The sequence below is a fragment of the Microtus oregoni genome, unplaced genomic scaffold, assembly GCF_018167655.1.
Source record: "Microtus oregoni isolate MIOR12 unplaced genomic scaffold, Mior012 000006F_ref0000085, whole genome shotgun sequence".
NCBI classification, from domain to species: domain Eukaryota; kingdom Metazoa; phylum Chordata; class Mammalia; order Rodentia; family Cricetidae; genus Microtus; species Microtus oregoni.
The window spans coordinates 58,316,203-58,329,367 of NW_024543065.1; the positions used below are offsets into that span (position 1 = coordinate 58,316,203).

The 13,165-nt window shown below is 50.0% G+C and overlaps 1 protein-coding gene across 1 annotated transcript; it reads left to right on the forward strand.

Moving 5' to 3' along the window:
• The first annotated feature begins 1,236 nt into the window (after nt 1-1,236).
• Nucleotides 1,237-12,656, forward strand: Prodh2 (proline dehydrogenase 2). The gene is made up of 10 exons (XM_041654639.1): nt 1,237-1,447; nt 1,521-1,717; nt 1,811-1,949; nt 2,037-2,123; nt 6,242-6,322; nt 6,395-6,550; nt 6,629-6,795; nt 9,931-10,041; nt 11,278-11,363; nt 12,415-12,656. Exons 1-10 carry the CDS (start codon nt 1,274-1,276, stop codon nt 12,585-12,587), a joined length of 1,371 nt encoding a protein of 456 aa, XP_041510573.1. The 5' UTR covers nt 1,237-1,273; the 3' UTR covers nt 12,588-12,656.
• Nucleotides 12,657-13,165: the final 509 nt, after the last annotated feature.

The window sequence follows — 13,165 nt, forward strand, 5'->3', positions numbered from 1 at the left end:
TCTCTAGTCTGTGAATCCTCAGGGTTCACATATGGAAAAAAAAGCCATCTTGGGCACGGTGTTGCATGGCTGTAATCCCAACACTTGGGACACTGTGGTGAGACAAGAGAATTGCTGTAAGTTCAAAGGGCCAGCCTGGGCTATACAGTGAGGTTATATTTTGTTTGTTTTAATACTCTAATGGGCCTGGAGAGATGGCTCAGAGGTTGTGAGCCCTGGTTGCTTTTCCAGAGGACCGAAGCTCAGTTCCCAAACTCATGTCAATTGCCTGTAACTCCAGCTCTAGAAGGATCGGAGGCCTCTCTGTGGGTATCTGCACTCAGGAACACAGACAGGCAGGCATGTTATCGGATGAAAGGGTTCTGCAGAGCAAACCTAAAAACTCGACAGATAAAAGCATCTAGAAAACAAACAAGGGCTGGAGAGATGTGCTGATAGTTAGAAGCTTGATAGCTAAAAGTGCTTCTCGCAGAGCTCTGAAGTTAGGCTCTCAGCACCCGCATGGCATCCACAACCTTCTGTAGCTCCAGTTCCAGTGAATCTGATGCCCTCTTCTGGCCATTATGAACACTGCATTCATCTGATACTCAGAAGTTCGTGCAGGCAAAATACACAAATACATAAAATAAAAAGCAAATAAAATTTTAATTAAATAAAGACTTGGTGGCATAGGAAGAGTTCTTTTTTGTTTCATTTCCGTAGAGTCCCTCTGTGTACACCTCGATGTTATCATCCAGCCTATTTGGAGGACATCTGGATTGCTTTCATTTGGGGTTAAGGTCCTTATGGACATTTTTTCCTGATGCCCATGCTCACGTTCTGTAGACTACATGTCTAGCAAGGATAACAGGGCTGTGGGCTATGCGCATTTTAAGTGTGTGCATTAACTCTACCCTGCTGCTCCCTAGAAGACGAACCGATTGCAACAAAAGAGGCGAGATTGCTCTGCTGAGACTGCAAAGCCCAACTGACTTGAACTTGAGTCCCCTGCTCTTGGGTCCAGCCGCTTATTCAGCAGTGCAAGTTGGGCGCCTGAGAACTGTCGGCCTGTCAGGCTGAAGGTTATTGGGGTCTGTCACTGGGGGGTTACCTGTCCTGACACTGTTATTCTGACCTCTGTCCCTAACTATTAATTATTAACTGCCCCCCTCCCCAAGAGCCTGCTATCCTAAAGATTTGCGCAGTTAATCAGTCACTGCCCCCTCGCTGGGCAAGGGGCATTTGGTAGATCTGCTGTCTGCCCCTGGGGTGGTGTGTGACCAGGGACTTAACAATGCTCTGGACACGTCTGCCGCTCTCCTGCCACTCCAAACCCTCTACAGCTGACTGGCAGCCCCTGCGTTTTGATGGTGGGGCCTTCCATCTCAAGAAAACAGCGGAGCTGGCGCGGGCTTTGCTGGTGCTTCGCCTGTGCGCCTGGCCCCCGTTGGTTACCCATGGACTCGCGGTGAGGAGCCGGCACAAGGACTGGTCTGAAATTGCCCAGACCTGGCTCTGAGCCCTCACTCCCTATCACCCAGTTTCAGGCCTGGTCTCAGCGACTCCTGGGCTCCCGTCTCTCGGGCGCACTTCTCCGGGCATCCATCTATGGGCAGTTTGTGGCCGGGGAGACAGCAGAGGAGGTGAGGGGCTGTGTCCAGCAGCTGCAGGCGCTAGGACTCCTGCCTCTGCTGGCAGTACCCACGGAGGAAGAACCGGACTCCACTGCCAAGACCAGGTGAGCAGAGAGAGGGCAGGGCCAAAGGAGGATGGGATGAGGGTAGGAAGGGGACCCCTAGGCTCTGGAAACTGACTTCCACTGGCCGGGCAGTGAGGCCTGGTATGAGGGGAACCTCAGCACCATGCTGCGCTGTGTGGACTTGTCACGAGCTCTCGTGGACACCTCTGGCCCAGCCAGAAATAGCCTCATGCAGCTGAAGGTGACGGCGCTAACCAGCCCTCGGCTTTGTGTAAGTGACAAGTGAGATGGGGGAGGGGGACACAGGTGTGGCTACCCAAGGCTACCCTCACCCACCTCAGCCACCACCCCATTTCAGAAGGAGCTATCGACTTGGATCCAAAAGTCAACAGGCTCCTCGGAGCTGAGCCCTGAGAGACTGGCAGAAGCTATGGACTCAGGCAAGGTAAGGAACAGAGGTGGCGGTCACTGAGGGTATAGTTGACATGGATAAATATGGATCACATGGGAGAGGGGCTTGGATGAGAGGCTTACCAGAGGGGGCTCAGGACAGCAGCACTTTCTCCGCAGAGAACAGGGCAGGAGGAGATCAGCTGCTGAGCATGGCAGGGCATACTTCTAATGCCAGCACTTGGGAAGCAGAGGCAGGAGGATCAAGTCTCTGAGGTCAGCCTGGGCTATGTAGTGAAACTTGTCTTGAAAACGCAGGGTGGAGAGATGGCTCAGCGATTAAGAACACTTGTTGCTCTTGCAGAGGACCCAGGTTTCGAGCACCCACATGGTGGCTCACAACCACACATAACCCCACTTCCAGAGGATGCAGCCCTCAATCCCAACTGCCACGGACACCAGGCATACCTATAGTGCACATACAAACATGCAGGCAAAACACCATGCACATAACTTAAAAACTACACATGTATTTTTGGTGGTGGTGGTTTTGTTTTTAAGGCAGGGTCTTATGTATCTCAGGCTGGTCTTGAGTTCTCTGTACAGTCAAGGAAGACTTTGAACTCCTGATCTTCCTGCCCCCACCTCCCAACTTGCTAGAGATACAGACATGTACCATTGTATCTGGTTTAAAGAAAAAAATGTTTTAGTCAATCAGCGGCCACACTGGTGTGTGCTTGCTGCAGTCAACAGCGGCCACACTGGCGTGTGCTTGCTGCACCAGCTCTAAGCCCTTGGTCTCTTCCCCTTGTCTTGCTTTGTTTTATGAAGCAGGATCTTACAATGTAACCCAGCCTGGCCTGGAACTTGCAATCCTCCTTCTTGGCCTCCCCAGTCCTGGGATGACTGATGTTTGCAGTCATGCCTGACCCTGATGAAGTCCTTGCATCATTCATTCATTCATTCACTCACTCATTCATTCATTCTTCCATTCCTTATTATTCCAGTATCTCCCCCCCCCCCCCTCTCTCTCTCTCTCTGTGTGTGTGTGTGTGTGAGAGAGAGAGAGAGAGCATGCATCTGTCCATGCGCATGTACCTGTGGACATCAGAGGCTGGAAACAGGTACATTCCTTATTCACTCTCCATTTTTTGTTTTGTTTTGTTTTGTTTTTTGAGACAAGGTCTCTTTACATAGCCCTGGCTGTCCTAGAATTCATCATGTAGACCAGGCTAAGGTGGATCTCACAAAGATCAGCCTGCTTCTGCCTCTCAAGTGCTGGGATTGAAGGCATTTGCCAGCACACCAGCCTGTCCCATTTTATGTTTTAACAGGCAGGCTCTCGCTGAACCTGGAGCTCACTGTAATGGCTACACTGGCTGACAGGAGCCCCAGGATCCCCGGGTCTCCATCCCTGAAAGCCTGCTAGGGTTACAGTAGCCCAGTCTGTTCGGAATACACAATTCTCCTGCCTCAGCTTTTTCAGTGCTGGGATTATAGGCATTTGCCACTATACTGGGCCTCTTTTTTATTGTTCTATGAGTTTGAGAATTTTTTGTAACAAAATGTTAACAAGCAAGGCATAACTGTACACTTCTAGAAGCCCAGCACTCAGAGGTTGAAGTGAGATCTCCAGTGTAAAGCCATCCTGGGATACAGAGTGGTGTCCTGTGCAAAAACAAGCAAACAAAAGTAAACAAGAACTACAGATGAGGCCTGGGGGTAGAATTTCCCTAGAATATACCAGTAAGAGGTCGGGGGAATAACTCAGTGGTAGAGCCCCTGCCTAGAATCCCCCAGTGAGGGGCTGGGGTATAGCTCAGTGGTAGAGCCCCTGCCTAGAATCCCCCAGTGAGGGGCTGGGCTGTGGATATGTAATAGAGAGCTTGCCTAGTCTTCACAAGGTCTGGGTTTATCCTCAGCACTGCAGGGAAAATGATTAAAAAGTAAAAAGTTCATTGTGCAGTGATCGCCCACACACCTGCACCTTTAACATTTAGCCACACTGCCATCCCAGTAAACCACCTTTAGATACCAACACTTGAAATGGCCTGGCATTATTTGCCTATAAGCTGTGCATATCCTCCCATGCCCTTTAATCCTCTCTGGGCAACTTGTCACCGCATGCAGCACAAATACTGCACAAACGGCCGCCCTGCAGCATCGGGGAGGATGTATCTAAGCATCTATCCTGCTGCTGTAATAACCACTCTGGTGAAAGTAACTGCAGGGAGGAGGGTTGATCTGGGCTTCATAATGTGTGGTGCAGTCCGTCATCACGGGAGATGGGGCGGCAGGAGGTTGAAGCAATTGGTCCCTCGGAATCTAGGATCAGAAAGCAGGGAGCCACGGGTGCTAGTTTCTTGCTGCTTAGCTCCATTCCTCCATCGTGCAGTCCAGGATCCCCACCAAGGAACGTGCACCACCTCTGCGGGTGGATCTCCCCACGGCAACACAAGACAATCCTCCACAGGCATGCCCGGAATGCTGGTCTCTCAGCTTGACTGTTCTAACCATCTCAGGATAACGACAGCATACGACTGTCTACGCTCAGTGTAGGTGCAGGGTTTTCCTTTTTCTTTTTCTTTTTTCTTTTCCTTTTTCTTTCTTTTTATTTGTTTTGTTTTGTTTTTCAAGACAGGGTTTCTCTGTGTAGTTCTGGCTGTCCTGGACCCCACTTTGTAGACCAAGCTGGCCTCTAACTTGCAGAGTTTCCCCCTACCTCTGCCTACTAGGTGCTGGGATTAAAGGTGTGCACCACCACTGCCTGGCTGGCTTTTTCTTTTTAAATAAATCACTTTATTTTTATTGCATGTGTGTGCACCACATGTGGGCAGTGCCCTCAGAGGCCCTAAGAGGGCGGTAGCTCTCCAGAAGCTAGAGAGGCACACCGTCTCCTGCCGTTAGTGCTGGGAACTGAATTCTGGTAAAGCAGGACATGGTGTCTCCAGCTCTGCAAGGCTTTTCTGAAATTTTTTGACCTGCCATGGGCCGAATCCATGGAAACAGAATCTAGAGTTGGGGCGGGGGAGGTAATGGCACCTGCTGCCCATGGACCCATCTTACTTTGTGATGCTTCTCAGTGGCTGACGTCAGTTCACTTCTGCACCAAGTGCTTCAGGCTGTGAAACACGCGGGTTAAAGCTTCCTAATTGTTTAAGCTAGATTTGTCTTAAGAGTTAAAAAGATTTTTGTTGAATGAAAACTACAAATCAAAGCGAGTTTGGCTATAAACACCTCCAAACCAGCACTTGGGAAGTGGAGGGAGAAGGAGCAGAAGCTGGAGGTTTTCCTTGACTACACAGTAAATTTAGGTGAGCCTGGGATACATGAGATCCTGCGGGGGCAAAGATAAGCCTTGATGAACTTCAGCAAACACACACAGTAGGACCACACAGATCCCCTTCCATACATGGGGACTTCCCATCACTGCAGAATCCCCGTCAGTCTGACGGTGAGTTTTGTTTTGTTTGATCTTTTCTTTTTTACTTATTTATTTTTTAGGTTGGGGCTCATATAGCCCAGGCTGGCCTTTCACTCATTTTGTAGCCCAGGATAGTCTTTAGCTCCCGATCCTCCTGCCTCCATCTTCTGATAGGATTACAGGTGTGCACTGCCATGCCTGGTTTATGAGATAGTTCCATGTCTTTTTTGAGACTGGGTCTCACTCTGACTTTCTAAACTCTCTCTCTTTCTTTTCTTTTTTATTATCTTTTAAAATTTTACTGCTTTCATGTATTTGTTTGTTTGTTTCTTTGTTTGGTGTGTGTGTGTGTGTGTGTGTGCACCCCTGTAAACACACATGACAAAGCATGGAGTGGAGGGGTCAGAAAACACTTTCAAGGAGTCAGCTGTCTCCTTCTGCCACGTGGGTCCTGAGACTTGAACTCGGGTCATCAGGCTTCGCAGCAGGTGGCTCAGCCACTGAACCATCTCGCTGGCCCTCCTTCTTTCCCACTGGATAGACTAGCCCAGGCTTCTTCAGCCTCTCAAATCGCAAGATTGCAGCACAGGCCACTACACCCTGCGAGTCACTTTCTGATTTCTCACAAATTCTTCACAAACAGACAGACAGACACACACATACACATACTTTACCTGTGAAAGAGGGGACTTGGGTCCTGGAGGGAGCCAGTGGTCCTGAGCACTGTCCCCTTCCCTAATGCCCCTTAGAACCTGCAGGTCTCCTACCTCAACGCCGAACAGAATCAGCACCTGCAGGCCTCTCTCAATCGCTTACATCAAGTGGCCCAGGTAACACGTGGGTGCCCTGGTTCCCCACCTCGCGGACACTGCTGGCCCTGACACCTTTCTCTCCCCCTTCAGTATGCCCGGGCCCAGCACATGAGGCTCCTGGTGGACGCGGAGTACACTTTCATCAACCCCGCCCTCTCCCTGCTCGTGGCTGCCCTGGCCTTGCGCTGGAACAGACCAGAGGAAGGCGGGCCCTGGGTGTGGAACACTTACCAGGCCTATCTGAAGGTGGGCAGTGTGCTCTAAAGGGCTGTGGGTGGGGACCCAGCACCCTGACCCTCCTGAGTCTGCCTGTGCATCCTGCAGAAAACTCACGAACGGCTGGAGCAGGATGCTGATGCTGCACACAAGGCTGGCCTGGCGTTTGGGGTGAAGTTGGTACGAGGTGCCTATCTGGACAAGGAGAGAGCCATGATGCAACTCCAGGGGAAGGAAGATTGCACTCAGCCTGACTATGAGGCCACTAGTCGAAGGTAGGGACAAGGCTGAGAGGCTATAGGAAAAATAATAAATACTATAATATGTCACAAGGCTGAGGAGGCAATGATAGGGTTCCTATCGCTGGGAAGAGACGCTGTGACCACAGCAACTCTTATAAAGAAAACATTTCATTGTGGTAGCTCGCTTACAGTTCAGAGTTCACAGTCCATTATCATCACGACAGGACATGGCAGTGAGCAGGCAGACATGATGCCTGAAAGGTAGCTGCTACATGTTGATATACTGGCAACAGGAAGTAGACTGACTCACTGGGTGTGACTTGAGCATCTGAGACCTCAAAGCCTCCCTCCACAGTGACACACTTCCTCCAACAAGGCTACACCTCCCATTAGTGCCAGCACAACAGAAAAAGTGATTGTTGCATGAGGACCGAGTGCCAGGGTACACAGCTGTGACTCCAATGCTCCGACATTGGAGACAAGCAGATGCTCTAGGCTCACTAGGGGTCAAGGCAGCTGAAACATCCATCTCTAGGTTCAGTGAGAGACCCTGACTCCAACAGTAAGATGCACAGAGTTGGAGGAAGAGACCCAACATTGATCTCTGCCTTCTACATGTGCATACATAGGGAGCAAACATGTACGTGCATAAGTGCGCACACGCGCGCACACACACACACGTGCACGCGCACACACACACACACACACTCACGAATCCACATGTGGTATCTTGTTCTGTGTTGAGAAAACAGACAGGAGGATCCCTGGAGCTCACTGGCCAACAAGTCCAACCTAATCAGCAAGCCCCAGGTCCCAGTGAGAGACCCTGTCTCAAAACACAAGGTGGAGGGTGACAGCGCAGGGGATAAAGTGCTTGTCTCAAAAGCACAGTCAGATCCCCAGAACCCATAGGAAAAGCTGAGCCAGTGTGGTGGCTGCCTGTCATTCCAGACTTGAGAAGCAGAGACAGGGGGTCCCAGGGGACAAGCTGCTAGCTAGACTAGACAGAACTGATGAGCCTGGGTCCAGTGAGAACCTGTCTTAGTAAATAAAGTGAAGATCCATTGAGAAAGACACCCAGCGTCAACCTTGGGTCACAACCCACACACGTACACTTGTGCACATGAACACACAGACATGTGTGCATGCACAAGCACACGTACACACACTTAAAATTTTAAAATAGTATGTAACTCTTCTTCTGGGGGTAAAGCAGGTTGCATAAGCCTGACAGTCACTCTGCCACTGAGCCACGCCCCCAGCCCCTCACTGGGGGATTCTAGGCAGGGGCTCTACCGCTGGCCCACGCCCCCATCCCTCACTAGGGGATTCTAGGCAGGGGCTCTACCACTGAGCCACACTCCAGCCCCTCACTGGGGGATTCTAGGCAGGGGCTCTACCACTGAGCCACAACCCCAGCCTCTCACTGGGGGATTCTAGGCAGGGGCTCTACCACTGAGTCACACCCCCAGCTCCTCACTGGGGGATTCTAGGCAGGGGCTCTACCACTGAGCCACACTCTAGCCCCTCACTGGGGGATTCTAGGTAGGGGCTCTACCGCTGACCCACGCCCTCAGTCCCTCACTGGAGAATTCAACCACTAAACTCCAGCCCTCCTTTACTTTTGTTTTTGAAACAGACTTGCTAAGTTCCCAGGGTGACCTTGAACTCACTGTATAGCACAGGCAGACTTTGAACTTGCAATCCTCCTGCCTCATTGTCCAAAGTAACTGGAATGACAGACCTGCCCCACCAGGCCTGTACAATGGATGTCATCTCTCACTTGCTCATCACCAGCCATGGGGGTCTGTGCCAAACATCTTGTGTGTGTGTTCACGTCACTTCCTCTCCAGGATTTGGAACACTGTTGTTTCCCACCTAGACAGCAATGTCCTCCTTCACCCCCAAAACCCCAACCCTCAACCCCCTCCCAGCTTACAGCTTTCCTCCGCACATCATCATTCCTAAGGCTGCCTCCCCATTGGTGGACACCTGGGTTATTATGAATCTTCTGTAGATGTATTCATCACTCTTCTTGATGCTTGACAAAATCCCCGACAGTAGCAAGTTAAGGAAAGAAGGGCTTGTTTTAACTCATGTTTGAGGGGACAGAGTTCATAGTATCAGGGCGGCATGACAGTGAGAGGCAGCTGATCACATCACGTCCATGCCAGGAAGCAGAGAGGACTGGATGCCAGTGCTCCGCCAATTCCACCAACCCCTCTAAGATTTGTTTGTTTTGTTTGGTTGTTTTTTTGTTTGCTTTTGTTGGTTGGTTTTTTGAGATAGGGTTTCTCTGTGTGATAGTCCTAGCTCGTCTGGAACTAGCTCTTGTAGACCAGGCTGGCCTCAAACTCACAGAGATCCACCTGTGTCTCTGCCTCCTGAGTGCTGGGATTAAAGGCCTGTGCCACCATGCCTGGCTCTTACTTTCTCTTTTTTGTTTTTTAACCAAGGGCCACAATACATAAAATGGTGCCACCCACATTCAGTGTGTGTCGCAGGGGCGTAGGGGTTCTTTCTTTCCCAGTTAAACTTCTGTGACAATGTCCAATGCCATCACGGACATGCCAGGAATTTTCTCTTATACATAATGTCCACATCATGTCATATTGAAAATTAAGACAACCAGTTAAGACAGGGCTGGTGAGGTAAATAAAGGTGCTTGCCACCAAGCCTAATGGCCTGAGTTCCATTCCTAGGATCTCTGTGGTAGAGGGGGAGACCATGTGGAGAGACCTCCACGTGTATGCTCTAGAATACACACACACACACACATACACACTGAAAAAAAATATTATTTAAGAAAAAAATCCACCCATGCTATAGAGACCAATCCTGGGTAGTGCCATCTTGGGCGGAGACATGGTTTTGCTCTGAGACAGTCATTGGGTCAGAAGCCGTCCACTTCAGAAGCCCATGCTCGTCATCCCTGTTGATGAGAGGCTAAGGCGGGACATAATGAGCCTGAGTGTCAGAACAAAACAAAGTCCTGCTTTTCACCCCAACGTCCATCCTGACTTCTACTAAGGAAGCTTGATAAAGGTTACATGAGAGGGCAACGGTTCTGAGGAGCTCCTGCCTGAAGACCAAAGGAGGCAGGGGTCCCATCGTCCATTGCACTTGGCCCTCACTCCCTGGAGAGCTGAACAGAACTTCCCCCTTCAGTTACAGTCGCTGTCTGGAGCTGATGCTGCGCCGCGTGTCCCAGCATGGTCCCCTGTGCCACCTCATGGTGGCTTCTCACAATGAAGAATCCGTTCTTCAAGCAACTAAGCGGTAGGAGGTTGGAGGAGGGGAAACCAGTATGCCTAAGAAGCCCCATCCCTCTCTGTGACTACAAGACAGTGATGGGAAGGCAGTAGTGTCGGGGGGACAATGAGGAGGTACATAGGGGGATTTTAATTCCAACCTGGCATGATGATACACACCTGTTGTCCTCAGAAGGCGGAGGCAGGAGGATCAAGAAATTGATGCCAAATGGGTTACACAGTAATAAGGTTTTTTTTTTAATTAGCCTCTTTTATGCCTGTGTATGTCCCATAGGCTCAGATGTGAAAGGCATTGCTCCTTATTTCCTGAGACATAGGAAGGACTGGGGACTCCAGAGAGCAGCTGAGGCTCAATGGGTGGAAGTCTCATGAGAGCCCATGAGAATTGTTATTGATTAATGGATTTGACTTATATATGTGTGTGTGTGTATGTGTACACCCATGAATGTAAGTACCAGGGGAGGCCAAAAGAGAGTGCTAGACTCCCTGGAGCTGGGGTTACAGGCATTGTGAGCTGCCTGACTTGGGTATTGGTAACCGAACTGGGCTTCTCTGCAAAAGCAAGAGCTCTTTGTTAAATTTTATTTGACTTTTTAAAAATGTTATGGATTTGGGCATTTTGCCTGCATGTGTAATGTGTGCCCATGTGCCTGCCTGGTGCCTGCAAAGACCAGAAGGGGGCACCAGATTCCCTGGAACTGGAGTTGTAGACAGTTGTTGAGTCACCATGTGGGTGCTGCGAGTCCAGTCGTGTCCTCTGGGAGAGCAGTCAGGGCTTTTGACCACAGAGCCATTTCGCCAGCCCTGCAGTGGTATTTGACATCAGGTTTGGGGCTAGAGTCATTTCTCAGAATCTGTGCAAATTTGTCCTAGGACCAATTTCCATGGAAACCAACATTTTCAGATGTTCAAGTCACACACATCGGATGACATAGTATTTGAATATTTGCATATGACCCACGAACATCCTCCTGTAGGCTTGAAACCGTCATGCTTATTCACAACACCTAGAGCAATGAATGTAAACGCTACATACATAGTTACACCAATCTAAGGGGGAAACCTGTGCCGGTGTTTACACAGACCTGATCCACCCTCATATCCGATCCCTGGTTGAATGTGTGGGTGTGGAATGTGGATCCAGCTGGCCAACTGCTCTTCCTCCATATTTGAATGCTCCGGTGGCTGGCTGGTCTCTAGATGTAGCCACTGTCTGGACTGATAACACGACCCCCTTCTGCAGTATGTGGGAGCTGGGCATTCCTCTGGATGGGCCGGTCTGTTTTGGACAACTTCTGGGCATGTGTGACCACGTCTCCCTGGCACTAGGTATGTGAATGGCTCACCCTCAACCTTCCACCCCCACCCTCACCCTCTCATTCCCTCTCACCTGGAGCCCTCCTGCTGTTTCCGGTCATGAACTGGCCCCACTCTCACAGAGAACCTGCAGCTGGCCCACCCTCCAGTTCCTCCCGGACGCATCAGTATTCCGGGATTTGGAACCCTCACAGGGATATGCCCTGTGTCTTCTCTCCTGACCTGTGCTGGTTCTCGTTTATGGTGCCATATTGCCTGCACTTTAGGGTCCTGACTGCTGCTCCCTAAGGCCTTAGACTGGATTCCTTCTATTGATTTTTATTGAACTCTACATTTTTCTCTGCTCCCCTTCCCGCCTCTCCCCTCCCCGCTTCAACTCTCCCCCAAGGTCCCCATGCTCCCAATTTACTCAGGAGATCTTGTCTTTTTCTACTTCCCATGTAGATTAGATCTATGTAAGTTTTTACTTTCATAATTATTGAATTAGTCTTCTTGCTCTCTTAGAAGTATCTTTTTTTGTTGTTTTTTGAGGCAGAGTTTCTCTGTATCTCTAGCTGTTCTAGAACTCACTCTGTAGACCAGACTGGCCTCAAACTCACAGAGATACGCCTGCCTCTGCCTCCCGAGTACTGGCATTAAAAGTGAGTGCCACTACCGCCTGGCTCTTAGCATTATCTTAATAAACTGAGGGGTTTTTTTGTTTTGGTTTGGTTTTTTTTTTTGCTAGATGGTGGTACAAACCTGTAATTCCAGCACTCAGGAGGCTGAGGCAGATTTGGGATTAGAATTGAGCCTGGACTACATAATAAAAGCCAATCTCATACCAACCAATCAGAAAGAAAGGAAGGAAATGAGGAAGGGAAGGATGGACAAGAGGAAAATTGTTTCTCTTAAATGTTTGCTGTAGAGTGTTTTAGTAGTGAATTATGTCTAACTCACCCAGTCTGCCATGTTCTGAGCAAAGGAAGTAGCATTGCTGCCGATGCCCAGGGACCTCTCTCTGTCTCTCTCTCTATCTCACTCTCTCTCTCAACCCACACTCTGCCAATACTCTTCCCAACAGGACAGGCTGGATATTTGGTGTATAAGTCTATCCCCTATGGCTGCCTGGAGGAGGTGATCCCCTACCTGATCCGGAGAGCCCAGGAAAACCGGAGTGTGCTGCAGGGTGCCCGCCGGGAACAAGCACTGCTCAGCCAAGAACTGTGGCGGAGGCTGCTGGGAAGGAAGGCCTGAGGGTTACTCCATCAGCACCGTAGGGGCCATGTGCTCAATAAAGGTCCAGAGACTCTGCCTTTGCCTGTATCTCCCTGAAGCTGCCTCCTTGGGGAAGGGCTGATCCTGGCCTCGGCCAACAGAGGTGGCTCAGATAGATGGGGCATGTCTGAAACTCAAGAGGTCTTTGGTCCTGTGTGGTGACCTTTGGAAGGCTGGGGCAGGAGAATCATGAGTTCCAAGCCAGCCTGGGCTTCACAGTGAGTTCCAAGCCATCTAGAGCTACATAGTAAGGAGGAAGAGGAAGAGGAGGAGGGGAGAGAGAATGTGTGTGTGTGTGTGTGTGTGTGTGTGTGTGTGAGTGTGTGTGTGTGTGTGTGTGTGTGTGTGTATGTCTTTAGATGACCCAGGGTGATAATGACTTGAGGCCGTCTATCCTGTAATGAACTTGGTCAGGGTTCTATTCAAGAATTCTTTCCATCTCAGAGGATGTGCAATAAATAACACAGATGAAGAGCAGGCACTAACAAAAGGCTGGGCCAAGGCCATGTGCCCAGGAGGGGAAGACCATTCTTTCAGCCAATAAGCACCAATGGACA